General features: G+C 47.2%; 1 protein-coding gene across 7 annotated transcripts in view; it reads left to right on the top strand.

The window, feature by feature from the left end:
- MATN2 (matrilin 2) overlaps positions 1-26,341 on the top strand; it is a 175,881-nt gene that overhangs the window by 130,812 nt on the left and 18,728 nt on the right. For 3 of the 7 annotated variants that reach the window (XM_028500794.2, XM_028500795.2, XM_028500793.2), the window contains exons 7-10: positions 3,505-3,627; positions 10,892-11,014; positions 13,632-13,754; positions 14,010-14,177. In XM_028500794.2, coding sequence (XP_028356595.1) covers positions 3,505-3,627; positions 10,892-11,014; positions 13,632-13,754; positions 14,010-14,177 — 537 coding nt within the window. The remainder of the gene's footprint in view (positions 1-3,504; positions 3,628-10,891; positions 11,015-13,631; positions 13,755-14,009; positions 14,178-26,341) is intronic. The other 4 variants (XM_024115899.3, XM_007101331.4, XM_028500796.2 and 1 more) reach the window with 3 other exon arrangements.

Raw genomic sequence — 26,341 nt, 5'->3', positions numbered from 1 at the left:
AAATGCAAAATAAAACCACAATGAAATAACCACTATGTACTTACCAGAAAGGCTAAAATTACCAAGTGTTGGTAAGGATGTGGAGCAACTGGAACTCTCATAAACTGCTGGTGGGAATGTTTAAGAAATTAATACATCTACCATACAATCCAGCCATTCTACTCCTAAATGTTTACTCAAAATGAAAGCATATGTCTATGGGACTTCCCTGGTGGTCCAGTGGCTAAGACTCCACGCTCCCAATGCAGGGGGCCTGGGTTCGATCCCTGGTCAGGGAACTAGATCCCACATGCTGCAAGTAAGAGTTCTCATGCCACAACTAAAGATCCTGCATGCCTCTACTAAAAGATCCCGCATGCTGCAACTAAAGATCCTACATGCCCTAACGAAGATCCCACACGCAGCAACGAAGATCCTGCATGCCGCAACTGAGACCAGATGCAGCCAAATAAATAAATAAATACTTTAAAAAAAAAAAAAAAAAAAAGAAAGCAAGCATATGTCTACACCAAGACTTGTTCATGAATGTTCATAGCTGCTTTATTTGTGATAGCCTCAAACCAGAAACAACTCAAATCCCTCCAGCAGGTGAATAGACAAATAAATTGTGGTATATCCATATAATGAAATACTACTCTATAGTAAAAAATGAACAAACTGTTGACATACACATGAACATGGATGAATCTCAAAATAATTATGAGGAATGAAAGAAGCCAGATCAAAAAGAACACAACTGTATGATTCCATTTATGTGAAATTCTAGAAAATGCAAAAACTAATTTATTTTGACAGGAGATGAACGGTTATTTGGGGGCAGAGGCAGTAGGAAAGAATGAATTAGAAAGTGTCTTGAGGAAACATCTGAGGGAAATGCGTAAGTTCGTTACCTCGGTTGTGGTGATAGTTTCATGGACACATATGTATGTCGGAACATCAAATGTCCATCTTAAATATGTGCAATTTGTTTTTTGTCAATTGTACGTCAATAAAACTAAAAATGAGCAGGGAAGACTGTTTTATTTTAAAATGTTAATGTCATAAAACACAAAGAGAGGCTGTGGAAGTGTTTCTAGACTGTTGCTACTGGATAGAACACTCTGTGATAGTGAAAATGCTCTGTATCTGCACCATACAATATAGTAGTCAGGAGCTACTGTGGCTACCAAGCACTTAAGGTGTGGCCAGTGCAACTGAGGAACTGCATTTTAAATTTTATTTAATTTTAATCTATTTTAATTTTTTAAAAAACTTTATTGAAGTATAGTCGACTTACAATGTTGTGTTTAATTTCTGCTGTACAGCAAAGTGATTCAGTTATACATATATATCAACACGTTCTTTTTCATATCCTCTCCCATTGTGGTTTATCACAGGATATTGAATATAGTTCCCTGTGCTATGAAATAGGACATTGTGTTGCTTTCCATCCGATATATACTAGTTGGCATCTGCTAATCCCAAACTCCCACTCCTTCCCTCCCCTCCTGCCCTCACCCTTGGCAACCACAGGTCTGTTCTCTATGTCTGTGAGTCTGTTTCTGTTTCATAGATATGTTCATTTGTGTCGTATTTTCGATTCCACATATAAGTGACATCATATGGTATTTGTCTTTCTCTTTCTGACTTACTTCGCTTAGTATGAGAATCTCTAGGTTCATGCATGTTGCTGCAAATTCCATTATTTCATTCTTTTTTATGGCTGAATAACATTTCATACTGTGTGTGTACATATATACACACACACACATCACACCTTCTTTATCCATTCATCTGTTGATGGACATTTAGGTTGTTTGTTTCCATTCCATTTTAATTTAAATAGCCACATTAGACAGCATGGTTCCAGATTAAAGGAAGCTAAGCATACATGAAAATTAAATATAATCTCTGACCCTCTATTGGGTTCTATACTGGAGGATGAAAAATGCTACAAAGAACATTATTAGATCAACTTAGAAGACTAGAATAAGGATGGTAGATTAAATAAAAGTCTTGTATAAATGTAAATTTATGAAGTTATGGCTACACTGTCGTTATATAAGAGAATATCCCTCCTCTTAGGAAGCACACACTGTGTTTAAGGAAAAAGGATGGTGATATATGTAACTTACCCTCAAATAATTCAGAGAGATAAGCAAATGATAAAGCAAATGGGATAAAATGTTAACAATAGATAAATCTGGGTAGAGTGTATATGTGTTTCTTGTACCTATCTACTTGTATTATTATGTTTGCTGTAAGTTTAAAATCATTTCCAAATAAAAATCTTTTAAAATACCTTTATATGTGATTGTGGTATTGCAGTTATATTTTTTAAAGAGTTCCAGTCCTTTAAGGATACATTATGAAATATTTATAGACAAAATGATATAACATCTGGGGTTTGCCTTCAAGTAATATGGCATCTTAGCTTGGGGGATGGGAGTATACAGGAAACAAGGTCAGCTGTAGATTGATTTTCTTGAAGCCGAGTGATATGCACGTGGATTTATTATACTAGTGAGTTCATTTGTTTATATATGTTTAAAATTTTCCATGACTTTAAATTCGGAAGAATTGGCATTTTCTCAATATTTTTTCGTTTGAGAATATTGTATGCCTTTCTCTTACTCGTTTCGTTTCCTTTGGTACAGGCTGGGAAAACTCATTTATACCAAATGCTTCATTAGGAAAATGATATATGTAGTTCATATATTCCTTAAAACAATAAAAATCCTCATTAAAACAAAAAGACACCTTTTAAGACCCCATCAGTGGCCACTTATTTCAAGCCATTTTAGACAATGCACCCAAGTTCCACTACAGCAAAATACTTGGTGCAGACCTGTCAGTAGAACAGTCCTAATCCATATCTAAAAAATACTTATACAAGTAAAATTTCACTATTAAAAATTCCATGTGATCTTTGTTTCTGAATATTTTGGTTGAAATAAATGTGTACCTAGAGATCACATTCCCTGCCTGTGAAGCCTTGAGATGATTTAAGTGTAGATGAGGCCAATGACGTTAACAGGGGAGGTGTTTTGCCCTCAAAATATGCCTTTCACTCTCAGGCCTTCTTTTTCCCAGGATATCATTTTTATCCTATTTGGCTCAGTGTTTCACACAGTTAAGTGGTTTAAAGTTTGACTTTGGGAAGATTTCATTATTTTAATTTCGTAAGTTCAGTCAAATATTCAGCTAAGCTCTCTCTTCCAAGCCTGTGAAACAACGAACAACACCCAGTCACACACTTTCATTTTAGTGGCTCTGACATGAACCAAGACAAGGAAAGCATCTTCACAAAGCATAAACATTTTGTAACATGTCAAGAAAGTTGTCTTCCTGGGGGGCCGTATCCCTAAACATGGAAATACCTTCACTGATATATCCCTCTATGGCATGAGTGTTTGAGGTCACGGGAATGTATCTGTTTAGGAAAAGTTAAGACTGCAAATCCTTTGACTTTTCTATGCTAGATTTCTAGTTTTGTTCATCATTCTGAGTTTTCTTTCTTTTCAGAGATAGACTACTGTGCCTCACCTAACCATGGATGCCAGCACGAGTGTGTTAACACAGATGATTCCTATTCCTGCCGTTGCTTAAAAGGCTTTACCCTGAATCCAGATCAGAAAACCTGCAGAAGTAAGTTGCACTGGGGCTTGAAGAAGGGCTTGTTCCTCAGATGGCCCTGTTGGTTTTCCTTTCCCTTGCAAATCTCAACCAGGTGCACTTATACTCAGCATTTGTGTGTGCTAACAGTATTCTGCCTTTTATTTTACCTTTTGTCTCACCTGATCCTGTGATGGGGATAATTTTTAGAGACCGCATAGACTGGGTCTGCCCATCGGATTCATTTAGTGAAATCGAGGCCCAAGCTGAAGCTCCCACCTATTTGAAATGAGGGCACATCCTCCCTTCTTTTTACTCCACCCCCCCCGCCCCCAACCTGCAACAAGTATTTGGGACTTTGAGAAAGAAAAGGCTGGGTCCAGAGTTGGAGGGAAAAGGAGCTGGTTTCTTCCAGTCCTACAAGATGAGACACTTGATGGCTGCTAAGAAAGGGCAAGTTGCAGCTCTTTCCTCTTTGTTATGAAGGAAGGAAAAATAGAAGACTCTGGGGCATCCCTGCAGCATTCAAGAGGTACATGGTGTCAGCAGGATGGTATTAAGGATGTGCTGAGTGACTCAGATACTGTTGTCTAGCACCTCAGAGGGCTTGACCGGGGATCTAGAGCACGGACCCCCAGTGGGATCTCTTTAAGAGATCTGTGCCTGAGAGGTTGCTAGAATGCAAAGTCTATAAGGACAGAGATTCTTCTCTTCTTCTCACTCGTGAATCCCCATCACCTCAGTGTTTGGCGCCTGCTGGTGTGACACAATATTTAGTGAATGAATGAGCAAATGAATCTCTGAGATTTATCATCCTGGAGAAATGGCAACTATCGTCTGAATTACTCTATCTTGTTAGAAAGATGGCCCTTTTAAGGCATGCAAGTGTTTTCTTAAAAAGCATCCCCGAAGTTAGTCCACACATATGCACACTGAATTGTACACATTCTCCCCACAGTGTCATTCACAGAACTCTCTGGAACTCCCATTAAGGGACATATTCTCTTATGTGTCCCTGCATCCACTTCTTCCTGGTGATAAGTACAGCAGCATTCTGCATCACAGGACCGGATTTTCAAAAGTTTTACCATATATCTTTTTGGAAAAGCTTTGTGGTTTATAGAATTGAGTCCACAAGCTACAGTCTGCTTACAGCACATGTTAACTCACACACTCACTCTAATACATGTTAAACCTTGTACGGTGGCAGAGGGTGGCAGAGCCCATATTTTGAAACTGAGCCTCTCTTCTAAAAAATGATTCCCACCACCTTGCCTGGATGCAAACCCTGGAAACATTCAAGCATCGGACGAGAATTTTAACTGAGAGCGTTCGGAATGTGAAAACAATTAGATGGACAGTTTTCCATTAGACCACACATGCATGCAGTACGTGGGAAAGGTCAGCCTGGCCACTCCTCTCTGTGCTACTTACACCTTTTTCTAGGGGTGAGAGTGTCAGTGGCTGACTTCACCCAGGGAAAAGCACTCACCATTGGACTCCTTTGTGAACCCAGATCTCTTACATGGGGGATGATTAGATCTGGTTCAACTCAGACACTCATTGGAGTTGCAGGCTTCACTGTGTGTCGCTTTTGGAGGGAGAAGGAAGCAAGCTGGGCATGTGGCCATCAGTGGAGGGGAACTGGCTCGAAGCTCTGCATCTCTTACAATCATCTAGGAGTCCCTCGCCCCTCCCTCCACATCCTGCCTGGAGAGGCACTTGGAGTAAGAGAAGAGTCCAAGGCATGGACTGCACAGTTATCAAGGGAGGAGGCAGGCCAAGAACAGAAGTACGAGTGCAGAGCAAGGGACCATTTGGGAGTAGTGTGACCACCGCCCACAGACGGCCAGTCTCAGGCTGCGGCCCAGCCCGAGTCCCTAACGCTTATTCATATGTATTCCGTGATAGCTCCATTTCCTCTTTAGCCAGGTGCCCTACTTTTCATCCAAGAAAAATGGAATTTGTTTTTAAAACCCAATGTCCTCATCAGCCCTTCTCCCAGCATCCTGCCTCATCATTACTTTTTCCATTGTCTTTGCTACAAACCCAGCCCTCGACTCCCGAGGTCCCTCTGAAAGCCACTTCGCCCTAATGCGCACACTCCGGCAGTTAGGGCAGATCGGAAAGTGAGCGCTCACCCTCTCTCTGGAGCATCACATGGAATCGGGAAGCAGAGAAACGGGGCTTAAAATCTGGAGTTTGTTATTAGGAGAGCATTAAAGATCTCAAGCGCAGGGTACAGCCATTCACATTTAATCGGCGGTTGATGTATGTGGGCTATTTTCAATTCTAATAAGAAATCTATTTTTCAAAAGAATTTGATGTCATCCAGTTCAACTGGAAAAAAAAGAAAGTTCAAGGCAGAATCCTACTGAAGAAAACACTCTTGGACAGGATTTGTTCTTCCTCCTCATCTAGGCATAATTTCTTTTTCTGGAAAGTGCCGTCATCGACTTAAAGCATAAATTATTAAGGCAGCGACACAGAGACAGGGACTGGCGGTCTAGGCGGGGGCCCCAGGGTGGAATCAGAGATGGGTGGGACCCGCGTGCTGGACTCCAGGATCGCTCACGCTGGCACCATGGCTGAGACATCACATTCTTTTTTTTTTGGCCGCACCGTGTGGCATGCGGGACCTTAGTTCCCCAACCAGGGATCGAACCCGTGCCCCCTGCATTGAGAGTGTGGAGTCTTAGCCACTGCACCACTAGGGAAGTCCTGGAGACATCACATTCTAAACAGCTGGGGCGGGGGCCACCGGTTGAGCCGGGGAACGCGAAGGCCGGTCTTGGCAGTGTCACTCATGCTGGCCATGTGACCTTGGACAGGCTGCTTTGCTTCTCTGGATCCCGATTTCCTAAACTGAAGGAACATGACTCTCTGCTTTAACATTTTGTAGCCTGTCCAATTTTTCTAAAACTTACTCTCTGTGCCACTCAGTTGGCATTACAATTTACTGTCTGGGTCACTAATCTTTCATGTATTTATTTCTCATCTTCTCAGTGAGGTCTCCAGCTCCTTTGCGAGTTGGCACTCATAAGCGCTGTTTAATTGGTCATCTGACAGTCCTGCCATCTGACCTCGCAGGGTTATTGGACACTCCAGGCTTTGCCAGATAAACCTACACCCAAGCCTGGCCCATGTATAGCTCATCACAGTTAGGGAGGAGACTGGACCAGATGTGGGGAGCATAGTAGGTAGTCAATAAATACAGATTGAATGAATAAATGTGTGAATGACTAAGTAACATGTGAAGAATTGTTACTGAAGCACGTAAAGAAGGCAAAGATCTACAGTTAAACCTCTGCTGTAAAGTACCATTTGGAGAAGAGGCATTTTTAAATTGCTGTTTGCCAGATAGCTGAGTGATAACCTCTTTAAGAATCTTCATGTTTTTTAATTTAATTACTGTGTGTAAGTCTTTCTTAAAGACAATGATGGCCCTTTAAAAAATTGTGTTAAAATATACATAACAAAATTTACCATTGTAACCATTTTTACAGGTACAGTTCAGTGGCATTAAGTACATTCATGTCATTGTACAACCATCACCACCATCCAGCTGCAGAACTTTATCATCTCTCCGAACTGAAACTCTGTACCGATTCTCTCTCCCCCCAGCCCCTGACAACCCCCCATCCTATTTTCCATCTCTATGACTTTGCCTACTCTAGGAACCTCATATAAGTGGAATCTTACAATATTTGTCCTTCTGTGACTGGCTTGTTTCACTTACCGTAATGTCTTCAAGGTTGAGCCATGTGTGGCATATGTCAGAATTTCCTTCCTTTTTAAGGCTAAATAATATTCCACATTATATAACAGAAATAAAAACAAAAATAAACAAGTGGGACTTAATTAAACTTAAAAGCTTTTGCACAGCAAAGGAAACCATAAACAAGACAAAAAGACACCCCTCAGAATGGGAGAAAATATTTGCAAATGAAACAACAAAGGATTAATCTCCAAAATATACAAACAGCTCATGGAGCCCAATATCAAAAAAACAATCCATTTAAAAAATGGGCGGAAGACCTAAATAGACATTTCACCAAGGAAGACATACAGACGGCCAAGAGGCACATGAAAAGATGCTCAGCATCACTAATTATTAGAGAAATGCAAATCAAAACTACAGTGAGGTATCACCTCATGCCAGTTGGAATGGCCATTATCAAAAAAGCTAGAAACAATAAATGCTGGAAAGAGTGTGGTGAAAAGGGAACCCTCCTGCACTGTTGGTGGGAATGTAAATTGATACAACCACTGTGGAAAAAAGTATGGAGGTTAAAAAACTAAAAACAGAACTACCATATGACCCACTACTGGGCATATACCCTCAGAAAACCATAACTCAAAAAGAGACATGCACCACAATGTTCATTGCAGCACTATTTACAATAGCCAGGACATGGGAGCAACCTAAGTGTCCATCAACAGATGAATGGATAAAGAAGATGTGGCACATATGTACAATGGAATATTACTCAGCCATAAAAAGAAACAAAACTGAGTTATTTGTAGTGAGGTGGATGGACCTAGAGACTGTCATACAGAGTGAAGTAAGTCAGAAAGAGAAAAACAAATACCGTATGCTAATGCATATATATAGAATCTAAAAAAAAAAAAAAGAAAGAAAATTGGTACTGATGAACCTAGTTGCAGGACAGGAATAAAGAAGTAGACATAGAGAATGGACTTGAGGACATCGGGTGGCAAGGGTAAGCTGGGGCGAAGTGAGAGAGTGGCATGGACATATATACACTACCAAATGTAAAATAGATAGCTAGTGGGAAGCAGCTGCATAGCACAGGGAGATCAGCTCGGTGCTCTGTGATGACCTAGAGGGGTGGGAGGGAGACGCAAGAGGGAGGGAATATGGGGACAAATGTATGCATATGGCTGATTCGCTTTGTTGTGCAACAGAAACTAACACAGTATTGTGAAGCAATTATACTCCAATAAAGATCTATTAAAAAATTTTTTTAAATAAAATTCTGCAAAAAGAAAAATTCCACATTATGTATATACCACATTTTGTTTATCCATTCATCTGTCAATAGGCACCTGGGTGGCTTCCATCTTTTGGCCATTGTGAATAATGCTGCTATGAACATGGATATATACAAGTACTGTTCAAGTCCCTGCTTTCAGTTCTTTTGGGTATAAACCCAGAAGTGGAATTGCTGGATCACATGTAATGCTATGTTTAATTGTTTTGAGAAACCTCTATACTGTTTTCCATAGTGGCTGAATGCTGGCTTTTCAAACCAGTGTTTACTGAAGATAATTTCACTTTTTTCTCTGATGGTGTAATGATGAAGTGTAGGATTTGCAGGCCCTATACTATGTGGCCCCAAACTGTGGGACCCTTTGTGTTCTGTGTCTGTTTGCTTGGCTTTTTGTTTGTCTCTGTGTCTGTGGCCGGAGTTTTATTGCCGGGCCTGTTTTTCTTCGCTGAAGCTCTTTACTTTTTCCTGGCATTCAGTCTGTTCTGCACAGGTAAGGCTGTTGGTGAACTGAGAAATCGCGCACAGCTAACTATATTCTGCCTCTGTCATGCAGAAGGGATGAGGCGCAGAGAGAGTGCCAAGGGGCCCATGACCCTCATGGGGGGATGTCTTCTCGTAGGCCAGCCCCTGCATGTCGTGGAAGTTCTCTCCCTGTGCTTGGTCTGCAGCTACCGTCTGTTCGTGCCCTGTGCACCTGGAAAGTTCCACCCACTAGTCACGTGGGAGGGCACATCATGGACCCTTTAAGGGATAGTCTGAGGTCCCTCGGCTGTGGGTTTCATTTCACTACTTTTCATACATCTTTGTCTTTTCAGGAAGGGAAATCTTTCCTAGGGGCCCCAATAAATTCCTCCTGTGTCTCATTGGCGAGAACTAGGCATATTCCCAGCTCTAGACCAATCACTGACAAAGGAAAACATGGTTGCCAGGCTGCCTTAGACAACTCATGACTCATGCCTTGCGGGTCAGGATTCTGGTTTCAAGAAGACTGGGTAAGAGTTGTTGGCAAGGCAACCATCAATGTCTGCCACATCCCCAGGAAAAAGAACAATGCAGTTAAATGGATCCAGCTCAGCCCCTGAGGTTGCTGGTGACCATTTCGCACAACACCAGTCTCATAGAGGCCCTCCACAAGCCTATTTTATTTCCCGTTACAGTTCTCCGTCTCTCCCATTACCTTCTCTGGCGTGTGTGAGTTGCGGGGGGGCACGGGGTGTGGGGTGGGGAGTGGCCTATCTTGTGGTTTTAGCATTTTCTACCAGAAAATGAAACTGCTAATTGGCTGCTGGTTGTGATGCTGCTTCCCTCTGCTGGCAGAAACAGCTAGGATGGGGGTGAAAGTTCCCATAGGACAGAGCTGCAGCTACCTGGGCCAGCATCAGAGATGCGTCTTCTCCAGTTTCTTGATACCTTTGCTGTTATGCTCTCACCCAGAGCCAGGTTGAGCATTGGATCCTTCTTAATGCAACTGCCTTTTCCTGCCTTCTCCTAAATAGCTGGGTATCTTGTAAGATCAGCTGTTGTGTATTCTGCCTTGTGCTGTCCCATGTCACTGTCAGATGTCACGGCCAACAGCAGCTCCCTACATGTTTTGAGCCCTAGTTATCAGGTTAACTGTAAGAAGAGACTGAATTTTCCCAGCTTTTCCATCTTTCTTGGGGGGGAGATGGGCTGGGAACTATGGCGCTCAACCCATTTCACCAGCTTTTTGGCCATCAAACGGGGAAGAGACCTACACTGGAGGATGCGGAGGTTTGCCGCAGGTGCCAGGTTCTCTTTCAAACAAGCTCATGGAGAGCAGGAGCTGTTGTCTCCATCCTATAGAGCAGTGGTCCCTAACCTTTTTGGCACCAGGGATCGGTTTTGTGGAAGACAATTTTTCCACGGACTTGGGGGTGGTGGGGTGGAGGGGCGGGTTTCGGGGTGATTCAAGCGCATTACATTTACTGTGCACTTTATTTCTATTATTAGCACATTGTAGTATATAATGAAATAATTTTACAACTCACCATAATGCTGACAGGAGGCGGAGCTCAGGCGGTAATGCGAGTGATGGAGAGCAGCTGTACATTTAGATGAAGCTTCGCCCACTCGCCCGGCGTTCACCTCCTGCTGTGCGGCCCGGTTCCTAACAGGCCACAGACCGGTACTGGTCTGCGGCCTGGGGGTTGGGAACCCCTGCTATAGAGCATCTTACTTACTGAATATTTACTGTGAGGGGCTGACCTCAGCCCTTGGAGAAGCCCCGAGCCTGAAGTAGGGTATGCCCTTTCTCCCATCAGGGATCAACTACTGTGCGCTGAAGAGGCCGGGCTGCGAGCATGAATGCATCAACACGGAGGAGGGCTACTACTGCCGCTGCCACCGGGGCTACACCCTGGACCCCAACGGCAAGACCTGCAGCCGTGAGTGTGCCTGGGGCAGGGGCTCTGATGGGAAGGCCAGGCTCGCTAGCAGCCAGTCACTTTTGAGGCCCCTGGGTTTCCAGTGAGCCTGACGGTCCGACAGGCTTAACGTTCCTGGCCTCAGTTTCATCGCCTGTAAAATGGGACTACTCACGCTACCTACCTCAGAGATTGGATTGTTTAGTACCACATACTAGACGTGTGACCCCAGGCAAGTTATTTAAATTCTCCAAGCTTTGACTTCCCCATCTGTTTAAAAAAGTGAAGATAATAATAGTATTGGTCTCCTGGAGTTGTTAAAGGGAATAATCAGGCCCGTTTCAATCTCTTAGCACTGTGCCTGGCCCAAGGAAAACATACAATTAAAGATAATAGTTCATTATTGTCATGGAGCCTGGTAGAGTAACCAGTGCTGGCCCCAGGGTGAGTCAATGGGATGGAGGAGACAGACCTCAGAGAGCACTCGGGCTACCACAGAGCTGATCTGAGGGCAGAGCTGAGAAACATGGGACTTTTTATGAAGACTTTTCTTAATTTTCTTTTGTAAGAGGCACAACAAAGCTCCATTTGGTGATGTAAATGCGCGGAAACGTGCAGGCTTTGCCAGCTGGATGGCTCCGTCGTTTTTTATGAGGCACAGTCTCCGCTGGTCCAGGCCAGCGGGCGTGGGGGGGTGCATGACACTGCGGTGGAGGCCTGTGACCCTGGTGCGCCGGAGAGGGGTGCAGTGACGTGACCAGCATAGAAGGGGCCCTTTGTGTCGCTTTCCACCCAGCAAGCCGCACATCTGCTCCAGCTTTGGGGACAGAAATAGATTGTGAATGAGAACAGTGCAGCTGTTCAGCACTTGGATCTTAAACTGCCCGGAGGGGAAGTTTCACAGATGAAGTATTAGATAGAGAGCAGTCCTCAGGAAAGCTAGTGCCCCGTCCATCTCCAGAGGGAACAAAGTGCCTCGACTAGGCTTTCTAGGGATTGATCTCAGAAGTCAAAGAATTTTTGAACCAGAAAGTTGGCACTGCTCTGCATGTGCCTCTGGAAGTCTCTGAGTCCTTATGAGAAGCCAGTGGTGAGGAAGAGTCCTTGCACTGTTCAAGAAGTTGCCCTGGTGAAGATGGATCTGTGTACAGTCTGCCTTCTTCCAGGAGTGCGGGGTCTGCCAGCTGACAGCTCTGGCAGGTATCCCAGGGCAGGCTTGGCATGACCTGGACGAGCCCACCTAGAGCCCCAGGGGCCATGACCTGCCTCCTTTCTCTCTGGGATCTAGTAAGGACCATCTAGTCAGCGTCAAGAAAGTATAAACCAAGCCATTTCTTCCCAGGGGTCCCCAGAGAAAGGCATGGTATCCTCTTCCCCATGGGGGCTCAGGGAGCCCCCAGGCCGTCATGACAAGAAGCCCTTACAAGGCACCCGCTCTGTGCACGCAGGGCCGTGAGCACTTTCCAGGCACTCGCTCGCTTTACCTGCACCGGAACCTGATGAGGCATCGACATTCTTATCCCTATTTAAAGATGGGGAAACTGTGGCACAAAAAGATTAAGTTTCCCGGGGGTCACATGACTGGTAAATGGTATAACTGAGATGTGAATACAGGCCTCTGGCTCCTGAGATGCTGCAAGTGTTTGCAGTAGGCAGATCCACTGGTGGAATGTTCCAGAAGGCACCCGTCCCAGGCCCTGTGGGAGTCAAAGAGGCCCACCCGATGGCCCTGCACAAGGCCTCCAGTGTCTCTCCAGTCTCTGAGAGTGCGTTTCCTCCATCAAGGAAATCTGGGAGGCAGCCTGCAGGGCTGTCTTGTGGGAGCCGTTCTCCGCAGCTGTGTGTCTGTTATCCTAGCGGGGCCAGCTGTTCAGGGCCCCGGTGCCAGGATCGGCCACGCATGCAGGCCTTGGCTTTGGTTTGTTTTCTGAATCTGGGTGTCCTGGTTATGGGGGGTAACGACACTTTTTCATTTTCAGATATAAAGAAACTATACAATTAATTCTTCCCCAGCAATGTACTAGTAATAATAAGCGTTCAGGAAGTAATTACTGTATGCCAGCTACTGCTGTGAGGGCTGTAGGTGAATCAGCTCCTCTCACCACGTTCCTCTAAGAAAGCAATCGTCAACCGCATTTCTCAAGTCATGAGATGAGGGCAGAGAGGCCAAAGGACGGCCCAGCATCCCGCGGCTGGGAAGCGACGAACGTGGGATCTGAGCCCAAGGAGTTGGGCGCGGAGCCCTCATCCTGACGCACTGTTCTGTCAGCTGCGGGCCGTGGGCTCAGCAGCTCGACTGTCCTGAGCCTGGCTCCGTGTGACAGTGGGGATGGCACCTGCTCTCCGCGTTGCCCCGGGATTGCAGGTGATGCGCGCCCGGGCCCGGCACAGAGGGCTGCTGTCACGACCACCCATGACAGGAGTCGTACGCGCGGTACTCCCCGAAGAAATGCGAAGAGAGGCGAACAAGGCCAGTGGCACAGGGTGGAATGAAACCTTCCACGTCACTCTTTTTGAAGTGAAATAGCCCAGCAGGGGCTCCCTGGGAGGTGGTTTTGTTTTTTCATGCCCCCTCGCTGGCTGGCGGGCGCAGCGCCCTTGGTTACGCCGTCTTTCTTTCGTGTGCGCTTTGCCTCAGGGGTGGATCACTGCGCCGAGCAGGACCACGGCTGCGAGCAGCTGTGCCTCAACACCGGGGACTCCTTCGTGTGCCAGTGCTTGGAAGGCTTCCTCATCAACGAGGACCTCAAGACCTGCTCCCGTGAGCGTGCCCCTCGCGCTTCTCTTACAGGGAAGCGGCTTTTGCAACAGGCGTGGAAAATGTGACGACTGCAGAGGCTGCTCTGGGCAGCCCGGAGGTCGTAGCGGTGTCTCCTGGGGACTGCGTGCCTTCCCGGTGCAGAACCTGGGGCGGGGGTGGGGCGGGGGTGCGGTATGAGCACCGCGGTCACTTGATTCCCATCCTCAGTAGCCCAGGAGCCTTGAGGACGTCTCACCGGGCTGTTGGGTTTTGCAGGAGCGGATTATTGTTTGCTGAGTGACCACGGTTGCGAGTACTCCTGCGTCAACACCGACCGGTCCTTCGTCTGCCAGTGTCCCGAGGAACACGTGCTCCGCAGTGATGGCAAGACCTGTGCCAGTGAGTGTTCTGAGGTCGGACGAGCGGGACTTGGCACAAGCGATCGTGAGTGGGGGGGGGCACCGAGGACAGGGACCACCGGTGTGTCTGCACCCCGGTTTTTTTCGTGGGCGAAAGTGCGTGAAGGCCTCTCCCAGAGATTTCAGCGCTGGTGGCTGCTGCTTCCCCTGCCCCGAGCTCCCTGAGACGGCTGCTTGCTATTCCTGTCTGCCTCGCGGTCATTTTGGAGCTGGCACGAGTTGTAATAATGCGGACGCATTACTGACTGGGGACTTCAGGCGGGGCTCTGTGCTGAGCACGCGCTTTGTCCGGCCGCAGCCCCGTGGAATCCCCATCTTCCGATGAGGTAACTGCAGCTCAGATTAAGTAAAGAGCCTCAGGTTACCAGCTATTAAGTGATGGGTTCAAACTCTGGGCTGTGTGACTCCAAAGTCAGTTCTGGGAGAAGGGGAAGCTGCTGAGAACCTCAACCCCAATCCGGATAATCCGGCAGCAGATGGTGATGTTTCCTGGGTACCTACTTCCCTGCAGCTGGTCCCAATTCCTGTCTCCATTACTTTAAAAAAGATTTAAAAAGACTCCCAGATAGTCTTCTCTTCTTCACTCAAGAATGCTGTGTTTTCTGCCCTGCTATCCTGTTTCCAAGTTGGCCTAGATAAAGATTAAAAAATAGTCATTTTGAGAGAAGGGATAAGAAGTGGAGGGAAAGGATTGTAATGTACCTTGTCTGTCCGGCTGGTCTTTCTGGTTATAGGGCCGACTTCCCTGACCCCTGATACAATTGTGGCCACAACTTGTCCGCCTTTTTATATCGTCTGTTCTCTTGGGCAGGTGAGCTGATTGCACAGCTGGGTGCGCCTCTCTAACTATGCAGCCTGTGAGAAAATGTCTCCCCCATCTGGGATAGAGTCTCGAGTCTTATGGCTTGCTTGTGGCCGCCTGCCCAGCTGCCTCCCGGCCCGCTGCTCTGGCCAGCATGGCCAGCACAGCCAGCACAGGGACGGGCTGGGTATCGGGGTGCAGAAAGAGGGTGGGTGTGTCGAATTGTATCTACCTTTGACTGCATGCCAAAGCCAGAAGCACACTTTTTAACTGGTTTGTTTTAATTCTGATCGTCTTAGATTATTCCTGCCTTTCTTTGGTCCTCTGCATTACTGTGATGACCAAGAGCTGACTATAAGATAGTTGCAGGACTTCTACGAAATTCTCATGGCCCTTCCAAACAAATGCTACTCCTTCTTACAATCGCGTGCCTGTCTCCCTCCCTCCCTACATCCACATCTGTTAAGGCCACTGACACTTTTAAATGTTGCCCATTTTCTCATTTATAGTGTTTGTAACTAATGATTCAGTGATATCATCCACATGAGTAAATGTTCAACAATGCCATTAGAAGTGAATTTTGATAAGTATTTATTTATCTATGGTGTGTCCATATGAGATGTGAGATGATCAGATGGGTTAGAATTATCCTATCCTCAGGCAACGGTGATATGTAAGAAATGCATTTTACCCATACATATCTGTTGAGCTCGTCCCCTAATTGAAGACTCTCTGTCTGCCCAAGGATGTTTCAGTCTAGCTGCCCTGTGCTGAAATAATGGGCTGTGTTTTCGGTGTGGCCGTAGTTAACTGGGGTTGTTTGTTTTCCCAGCTCTGTGCCAGATCACAAAGAGCCTGATGCCATGACTGCATCTTTTTTGTAAATCATGCTGGGCTCTGGATGGGGAGGCAGCTGGGGTTCAGCCAGGCCTGGCTCAGGAGCTAAGGGTGTCCTTGGCCCTTCATAAAGGCAGCCTCCACTTAGAGCCTTGATAGCAGGTGTCCTGAAGAACACTTCACTTGCTTTTTGGAAGGTTCTCTGAAGCATGGAGAGCAGGCCCAGTTTCCCAGGGCCCGGGAAGGAAGTAGACCCAGTTATGCCCACACCCCTGCAGGCACCTTGGGCTCTCTGGCCTCTAGAGTGACGCCCATCCTCCCTTCCTCTAGGTCCCCTGGCCCCCAAGCTGTGATTGCCCGTAGGAGCCTTCCTTGCCTTGGAGGGTTGTTCCACAGACTGGGGAGTAAGGTGGGGAGAGGAATGGGGGAGTCTCTTCTACAAGCTGCAGCTGAGAGGGCTCCTCCCATCTCTACCTCCTGGAAATTTCCCTGAGATAGACCTAGTACAAGGGCATCGCAGCACCAGGAAAGACTCTATAGTCTAGATGTGCATGGAGCACACAGCCCACTGCCCTGCAAGCTCCTGGAGGTTAGAGACTGGATCTTATTCGGAGCCTGAGTTCCAGGCCTGGCCCACAGGAGATGCTCTATAAAGTTCAATGAATGAGAGAGTGAATGGACAGAGACCACTAGTCTTTTCATCCTGTGGCACCTGGCACAGGGTCCACCCCTGCCCAGTAACCTTCAGTGGCTCTCCACTGTCTCCCCCAGTTTCCAGTCAACTGCCTTGATTTGGCAGTGGCAGAGAACCCCTTCCTCCCCTTCTGAGCCCCACCCAGGTCTTCCCTGCTCCCTCCAGTTCTTATGGGGGCAGCTCCCCTATCCTCTGAGTAAGCCCTGTACCTCCAGCCCATCCTGTCTCCACTTAGGACAACATCCCTATCCCACCCTGCTGGCGGAAACCCAGCCCAGGGCCAGCATCACCTCCATGGGGAACTTCCTGCCCCTCTCGCCTGCTGGGAGCAGCTCTCCTCCACCCACTGCAGGCAGGCTCCACTAGGACCTCTCGTGGCCCCACCTCACCCTGTGGCTGTCTGTGCCCAGATCTAGAACCAGCGTGACAGAGTAGAAAGAACACTAACTGAGAGCCCAAAGACTGGGTTTAAATCTTGTAGCTCCCATGCTGGGCAAGGGAATTGACCTCTCTGGATCTGATTGTTCATATGTAAACTGGGAATGATCATTTCTGCCTCTCTCTCAGGGTCTCTGTGTGGCACAGGGAGAGACATTCGTTGGGAAACTTGTCAATTGCCATAAACCCTAAGGTACTCTTGTTATGGTCTTGCTTCCCACTGCTGGACTGCCCCACACTGAGGAGAGGGCTGAGGTAGCATCCTTGCCTTGCTGCCTGGAGACCCACTCCCAGGGCCAGGCCTGCCCCCCTTGTGGGGCTCCAGAGATGGACCACCCTGGGAGGAGTCAGACTCAGGAGCCCAGGGACTACCTTCTTCTAGCAAGTGGAGGGTGCTGATGGGGATCTGAGCCACAAGCATAGGGCACTGGGAATTTCGGTTGGGGATACTCCTACTCTGGCCACCAGAGGTGGGTGTGCAAAGGCCTTTTCCCACCTGATGCCTCCCAGCTTGACTTTGAAGGACAGAAGCAACCCTGAGCAGGGCAAGAGGAGTGTATCAGTCTGCTCAGGCTGCCATCATGAAATACTGTAGGCTGGGTGTCTTAAACAGCAGAAATGTATTGTCTCACAGTTCTGGAGACTGGAAGTCCAAGATCAAGGTGCCAGTATGGTTAGGTTCTGGTGAGAACCCTCCTCTTGGCTTGCAGATGGATGCCTTCTTGCTGTGTCCTCCCATGACAGAGAGAGAGAGAATAAGCTGTCTTGTGTCTCTTCTTAGAAGGGCACTAATCCCATCATGGGGGCCCCACCCTCATGACCTCAACTAACCCTGATCACCTCCCAAAGGCCCCACCTCCAAATACCAGAACATTGGGAGTTAGGGCTTCAACATATTAATTTGGCGGGAAACACAATTCAGTCCATCACAGAGAGTGAAGGCAAAAGACCACCTTTACTCTCGCCTATTCACATTAGAGGTTTAACGGAACAGAAGGAAACTTAAAGATCTTTCCCTTCTTTCATGGGAAACAGGCACAGGGAAAAAACTGGTGCCCTCAAGCTGGCCCTGGGGGTCAGTGACAGAGTCAGGACTAGAACTGGGGTCTCCTGCCTTCAGGATCTCTTACCCAGTGTGAGATGCCCTTTAAAAGTACATCTCAGGGCTTCCCTGGTGGCGCAGTGGTTGAGAGTCCGCCTGCCGATGCAGGAGACACGGGTTCGTGCCCCGGTCCAGGAAGATCCCACATGCCGCGGAGCGGCTGGGCCGCTGAGCCTGCGCGTCCGGAGCCTGTGCTCCGCAATGGGAGAGGCCACAACAGTGAGAGGCCCGCGTACCGCAAAAAAAAAAAAAAAAAAAAAAAGTACATCTCAGTTCAGCTGCTTCTGGTGTCTCTGAGAAAAAGCCTGCACAGAGTTAGCAAACGAATGGCTGCTCCTAGTTTTATTATTTTAAAAAGCCAGCAAATGGTGTAATTCTATCTCTTGGCCTTGGTTACCCTCTTGGCAGGTGGCCACTGTGGCTTTCTCCCTCTGGGGTTGGGGTTGGTTTTAATAACCTCCTACATGGAGCCCCAGACACAGGATTGCTGTCTGTCATCACCACAGAGGTGTGAGTCCTCAGAACACATCACCCCATGACTGCTGCACCACAGACGCGCATGAGTCACCATGAGTCACGTGCATGTGGAATCCAGATGTGAGGAGCGCAGGCTGTATCAGTGTGTGGGGCTGTTAGACACGGGCCCTAAAAACCTGTGCTATGTCCTGAAACTTCTGCTCACCTTGATCACAAATCGCAGACCCCATTCACGATGAGGGTTTAATTAACGTGTAGACCTGCCTCCTTACATGTAAAAAAAAGAGGATCCTTCTTTTAGAGGGAAAATGTTTTCTTCCTGCACCCTGAGATTTCTCCTAAGTCCTCTCATCCATTTCACTCACGTGATGGTTCCCAATCAAGTCGGTCCTCACTCTCGTCTCTGGATTTGAGTCTAGGTACTTCCTTAAGCTCTTGGTTCATTGATTCTCAGTCTCCACAAGTATTTACCATGTACCTGCATTTTTGTTCTGGTCATATAGTGCTGGGCACTGGGCATCTCTGGGGTCGATGCAGGTTCAGTTTCTGCCCTGACAGTGTTTAAAGTTTCTCAGGGAGAAAGGATATTAAAGATGGATCATCCATTCTGTGTGATTAGAGTCATGATATGGGAAGAAGAGGTGTCACAGAGGCGTGTGGCAGGGGAACCCTCACCTAGTCTAGAGAAAGTCTCCTGAGAAAGAGATGTTTGATCCAACACCTAGAGATTGATGGAGGGAGCTAGCCAGAGATGGAGGGTGTTATGGACTGAATGTTTGTGTCCTCCCCAAATTCATATGTTGAGAGTCTAACCCCCAAGGTGATGGTGTTAGGAGGTGGGGCCTTTGGGAGGTGATTAGGTCATGAGGGTGGAGCCCTTATGAATGGGATTCGTGCCCACAGGGCTCTCCAGCCCCTTCCACCATGTGAGAATACAGGAAGTCTGTGACCCGGAGGAGGGCTCTCACTCAACCATGCAGGTACCCTGCTCTCAGACTTCCAGCTTCCGGAACTCTGAGCAATACATTTCTATTGTTTATAAGCCACTCGGTCTGTGGTATTTTGTCATAGCAGCCCGAAAGGACTAAAACGGAGGGGAGCAGTCTTCCCAGGCATAGGAAATAGCACATGCAAGCCCAGGGTCCAGAGAGTGAACTGAAGGAAGCCGAGTGTACTTAGCACTGAGTACTAAACATTGAGTACTGAGTACTAAGTACTGAGTGCTGAATGTGAGAGGGAGACTGGAGAGAGCTGAGCCTGGAGAAGCCGCTGGGACAAATCACCTGCAACATTTAGAGTTACATTAAACTATTTAGAGACCCAGCCTCCCTTGAGAAAACCATTTTATTTTGTCTTCTGAGAATCTACCAGCCTATCTGAGCAGCCTCTGCTGACCCTGCTGGGCTAGGATGACCACTGGATGTGCAGCTGGACCAGGGAACATGGAGGTGATAGACTTGTGATCTAACCACGCCTCTGCCCCCAGCACGGCTGACACTAATCATCTCTGCAGGGTAAGGGGCCTTGCGAAAGTCACTTCCTCTCTGTGGCCATCAGTTGCCTGGACTCTAAAGGGAGGAGTTGGACCAGTTCATCCCCAAGGTCCCTTCCAGCCCGAGAATGAGGGTGGAGCCTGGCAGAGTAAGTGCTCCATTAACACTTGCCGAATGAATGAATTCTCGTCAGGGTGCCCACCATTCTCCCCAGCCTGAAGGCACCCCATGATCGTGAGTCAGGGATGGTGGCTCTCTTTGCGTGTTAGGGAACCACTGAAGTGCTTTCCTAGTGGGAGTACCTTTGGCTCTGAGGAGAAGCTGGCTCCAAGCTGGTTTCCAGACTTGGTGACTGGAGGGCAGCTAGAGCCTGTGGTCGGGGAGTTACCACGTGTAGTTCTTTAATTATGAGTGACCGGAATGTCCCTGATGTGCAGAAACTGGACATTTTGCTGAACAAATATGAATTGCGTTCTGCAAGGCTGGTACGTGGGAGAGAAAGGGGAGCCCAGCTGACCGCCAGCATCCCCACCGCACGGATTCTGATTTAAAACACCTGCACAAAAGCCCTGGGCGGTGGATCTAGTTACCCTCGGTTTTCAGAGTAGAAAACCGAGGAAATGTTTCCTTGTACTCAGCAGGCGTTTGCTGAGGACCTGTTGTGGGCCAAGCATTAAGTTAGGTCCACAGAGAGGAGGGCAGATGCAGCCCGTGGTCCCCTGGAGGTCAGAGCCCATGGGAGCGTAGTCCAGTGAGGAGGTGGGCACAGATCCAAAGCAACCACATAACTAACGGTTCAGTGACAGCTGTGATGTTACCAGAGGGGGCAGATGCCTGGTGCTTTGGGCCCTATGTGGGGGGATCTGGGAAGACATCTGGAGGAGGTGGCGGAGGAAGGAGAGGCAGCGGAACGGCTGTGCAGAGCCCTGTGCGGGGAGAGCTTCTGGCTTGGTACTGAGGTTCTGAAAGAAAGTACTCAGAGTTGGGGGAGCGTGGATGAGATGACGCAGCAGGGCAGGTCCCGCGAACCTCACCGACGATTCTGTGTCTTATCCAGACTCTTGGACGCATTAAAGGATCTCAGGCAGAGGGAGGGAGTGACGTGAGCAGATTCACATTTTGGAAAGAGGACTTGGGCTGAGTCGGGGAGGATGGGCTGGAGGGGGCGGAAGTAGGTTGTGGAGACCCCGTTAGTAGACGATGTAATAATAGCCCAAGAGAAAGACGATAGCGTGTGGTTCATGATGGTGGAGGTGCAGAATCGTCTGGACACTTGGGAAGGTCTCTGAACATAAGTTCTGGGTCCAGTGCCAGCATCTCACCCCTGGTGGTTTACTGGAATCATCTGTGGGGCTTTTAAAACATCCAGAAGCCCAGGCGGCACCCTGGACCCCCAGAAATAGAGATTATCTTACCGTGATTGATGCAACCTCCTTGGAGGACAATTTGAAAATATGTATCCAGTTGCAAATGTTCATTCCCTCTAACTAGGCAATTCCACTTCTAGATGTTTATCTTTCAGACATGCTTTCACATTGTATGCAAAACTACAGGCACACGAATATCCATTGCAATAATGTTTGTAAGAGCAAAGCCTAGGAACCATCTAAGTGCCCTTCCAATAAGAAACTGGTTAGGGGACTTCCCTGGTGGCACAGTGGTTAAGAATCTGCCTGCCAATGCAGGGGACACAGGTTTGATCCCTGGTCCAGGAAGATCCCACATGCCGCGGAGCAGCTAAGCCCGTGCACCACAACTACTGAAGCCCGCGCGCCTAGAGTCTGTGCTTCGCAACAAGAGAAGCCACCGCAATGAGAAGCCCGCGCACCGCAACGAAGAGTAGCCCCTGCTCGCGGCAACTAGAGAAAAAAAGCCCCCTTGCAGCAACGAAGACCCAACACAGCCAAAAATAAATAAATAAATAAAATAAATTAAAAAAAAAAAAGAAACTGGTTAAATGAATCATGGTGCAGCCTTTAAAAATAATGCTGTAGTGTGTCAAAGGTGAGCAAGAGGAGTACTTTTTGTAAGTTGTTTTGTTTAAAGTTTATTCTATTTTTAGAATAGGTAAAAGGTTTTTACATGGTTTAAAAATCAGAACAATACGAAAAGACATACATTAAGAAGTTTGGGGCTTCCCTGGTGGCGCAGTGGTTGAGAGTCCGCCTGCCGATGCAGGGGACACGGGTTCGTGCCCCGGTCCGGGAAGATCCCACATGCCGCGGAGCGGCTGGGCCCGTGAGCCATGGCCGCTGAGCCTGCGCGTCCGGGGCCTGTGCTCCGCAACGGGAGAGGCCACAACAGTGAGAGGCCCGCGTACCAAAAAAAAAAAAAAAACACAAAGAAGTTTGGCTCCTACTCTTGCCCTTCCACCCATCCCCTACCTCCACTTCCCATCAGGAACGGATGGTGGGCAGCCTCCAGGGCGGCCCCCAGCAATCCCCATCTCCTGAATTCACACACGTGTAGTCCCTGCTTCATTGCTGGTCTGTGTGACCAATAGCATATGGAAATAACAAGTATGTCACTTCTCCAGTTACGTTATCAGAGACACTGTGGCTGCTCTCTTGGGAGCTCTCTCTCACTTCTTGAATCACTCACTCTGGGGGAAGCCGTGTCGGGAGCAACCCTGTGGAGAGGCCCACGTGGTGAGGAACTGAAGCCTTCAGCCAACAACCAGGGAGGAACTGAGGCCAAGGAATACATGAGTGAGGTCAGAAGCAGATCCTCCAGCTCCAGTCGAGCCTTGAGATCAATGCAGCCCCAGGGGACAGCTCGACTGCAGCTTCTTGAGAGACTCTGAGCCAGAACCTCCCAGCTGAGCCACTCCTGGATTCCACAGCCTCAGAAACTGTGTGAGATAATACATGTTGCTTTAAGCTGCTAAGTTTTGGTATAACTTGTTTCATAGCAACAGCTAATATTCCATTTTTATTTGTGTATTATTTATCCTCCGTGTTTCTTTATGTGAATACAGGCCAATACAAATATCTGTTTTTATTTTTTTCCCCTTTCCTCACACACACACACACACAAAGTGGTGCACTGTATACCCTATTCTATGTCTTTTTTTTCTTCATTCAGTGATACTTATTGGAGATTTCACACACAGCCAGGTGATTACCTCTGAAGGAGACTAGAGGGTTTCCCCCAGAAAACATTAGTTAGACGAGATCAGCACTCAGGGACTGCAGGTATGGCTAGAGAGGGAAAAAACAAAAGATTAAATGGAAGTTTGCCATCTGAATGATGATACCCTAATCTCTGTCCTGTCTCTGGGCTCAAGACAGAATATCAACCACCAGTCTGAATAGCTCAGCCTAGGAGGCAAAAGATTAATAGATTCATCTCTTGAGACACTTAATGATCCAGAACAAAGACTTCTGCTACATGCTGAGTTTTGGGGGGTTCCTCAGCTAAAAGGTTTAATCTCTGTCCAGTCACCTCATGGGAAACTTCATTAAAAATTAGCCAAGAAGAAATTATACAAGAAAAATTTCTCAGACTGAAGGATTCAGGACCCTCGTTTTGAGAGGGCTCTTCAAACGTATAGCCAAAAAAACTTTGTTTCGAAAAGAGACCTACGTAAGGACTCACTAATTAGAAATTTCAGCCCACTAATGATGAAGAAAATAATCTAAAAGCTTCTAGAGATTTAAAAGAAAGAAGGGGACTTCCAAGGCAGTCCAGTGGTTAAGGCTCCGTGCTTCCACTGCAGTGGGGGAGGGTTTGATCCCCGGCTGGGGGACTAAGATCCCACATGCCATGTGGCGTGGCCAAAAACAAAAGAAAAAAAGAAGAGAAAGAAAAGGAAAACAGGCCAAATACGGAGATTAAAAGCCAAAGGAGAAATGCCTCTAAAATCAGCAGAAAAAAAATTTTTAATTTAACTTCTAATGACCACTCAAACAATAAATCAAGTGTAAAGTTAGAATAGGCATCTCAAATGACTAAACTTTTTTTTCTTTAATTTACAATGAGATTAGCCTAGGAAACAATAGCGTAGTCATATCGTGTTTCCCTCAGGCCCTGCTTTCCTCCCCAGCTCGGGCCCAACCACATTCTTCCTAATTCCCTTTCAACAGTCAAGGCCAAATGGCTGCAAGAAACCAGGTTGCCCCAGAGGATCTCCACTGCAGGCCAAGAGCCAGCAGAATAGTAAAAGCTGGCAAGAAGAAAGGAAGGGAGATCTTGAAAAGATACTTTTAATTAGGTGATTCAAAACAGCTAGAGACCATTTATTGACTCAATTCCAGAGTTGTGGTTTCTGGTTATGACCTTCAGATAAGCAAGGTTTTACTGTATTTGGTTAAGAAATTTTAAATAATGTAATATCAGACTTCTTGGGATGATGAGGATGGTGATAGAGATGGTGATGACACTGCTGACGCTGAGGCTGATGAGATGGTGAGGACTTTTAGATTTTAAAAAGAAAGAAAGTAAAATAAAAGCAATTCACATTAAGATGGTGAGTTCAGGTCTTCTAGAGCAGTTGAGGAAAATACCAAGCATCACGTGATTAGACTATGATTTATGCTTATTTTGTTTTCTACATAACACATAGTTTTCAGTAAAATCTTGAAAAAGAGGCCACAACTCTCTTTGGACAAATATCCCTTCACAACAAATGCATACATTAGGAATCTCATGTCATGATCCAAGAGACTGAGTCTAATTCTCTTCAAACCAAAGTTACCCCTGCTAGACTATATAAGCCATGCACACACACACACACACACACACACACACACACAAAGTGGTGCACTGTATACCCTATTCTATGTCTTTTTTTTCTTCATTCAGTGATACTTATTGGAGATTTCTTCAAATCATTAACATGGAGAACTGCCTCATTCTTTTTACAGCTGCTTCGTGTCTCATTGTACAGAATATTTATTCAGCCTGTCTCCTGAGTAGTCGTGGACACTTGGGTTGTTTCCCACTTTTCGTTATTACAAACAATGCTGCCATGAATATCTTGAAAGTATACCAGGGGCTTCCCTGGTGGCGCAGTGGTTAAGAATCGGCCTGCCAATGCAGCGGACACAGGTTTGAGCCCTGGTCTGGGAAGATCCCACATGCTGCGGAGCAACTAAGCCCGTGCGCCACAACTACCGAGCCTGCGCTCTAGAGCCTGTGAGCCACAACTACTGAAGCCCCCAAGCCTAGAGCCCATGCCCCGCAACAAGAGAAGCCACCACAATGAGAAGCCCGTGCACCTCAACGAAGAGTAGCCCCCGCTCACCGCAGCTAGCCCGCATGCAGCAACGAAGACCCAATGCAGCCAAAAATAAATAAAATAAAATTTTTTAAAATATATCAAATTATTCATACACTTCATATGTGCCAGGGTATCTGCAGGAGAGAATTCCAGAGGTGAAGTTGCCGGGTCAAAGGTACATTTTGTACTTTTGGTAGATATTGCCAGATACACCTCCATAGGGGAAGTCTGCCCTTAATATGTTTGAATTTTGAACGATGGGCCTGTTTTTCCTTTAAAATAATCTTTGCAAGTGACTGATGCTCACCAGAGGTTGAGAAACGCAGCTCTCCTCTCTCTTGATCAGATCCTCTAAGGGGGTGAGGAGGGGAAAGGTTAAAAACCCAAACTCTCTACATGCTTTTAAAGCATGCACACAACAAAATTTCCAAACAGCTATTAGTACAAAAGCCCAGGAGAGCTCAGAAGCTGGGCTGGGAGCTCCTGGGATACTCTGTAGCCAAGAGTGAATACGCCCCATGCGAACAGGGGCTTCAGGCTCAGCAGGCTCCTGATGAAGGATAGCAGTGCCACTCTGCCTAGTACAGGCTCAGACCACCATGGCTCGGCGTGGGAGAACCTGGGGGCCGATGACCTTTCAGGGTCCCTGCACCGAGACAATTACTCTTCAAAATTGCAGCCTGAGATGGAGCTACGGGGACAGGACAGGGCATGGGGGAAGCTCCAGAAAGAAGGGGTGTGGGCTTCCCTGGTGGCGCAGTGGTTAAGAATCCGCCTGCCAGTGCAGGGGACACGGGTTCGAGCCCTGGTCTGGGAAGATGCCACAGAGCAACTAAGCCCGTGCGCCACAACTACTGAGCCTGCGCTCTAGAGCCCACGAGCCACAACTACTGAAGCCGCGCACATAGAGCCTGTGCTCCACAGCAAGAGAAGCCCGCGCGCAGCAACGAAGACCCAACGCAGCCAAAAATAAAAATAAATAAATTTATTAAAAAAAAAAGGGGGTGTGCTCAGGGGGGTCTGTCTGGATTATGGCTTGGCAAGACTGGACTGAAAGAGTTATGTACAGCTATTTTATTGCACTGGAAAATGGAGTATTCTTTTTTTTTTTTTTTTTTTTTTTTT

Source organism: Physeter macrocephalus, chromosome 15, assembly GCF_002837175.3.
Source record: "Physeter macrocephalus isolate SW-GA chromosome 15, ASM283717v5, whole genome shotgun sequence".
NCBI lineage: Eukaryota > Metazoa > Chordata > Mammalia > Artiodactyla > Physeteridae > Physeter > Physeter macrocephalus.
This window is presented reverse-complemented; position numbering and strand designations above follow the sequence as displayed.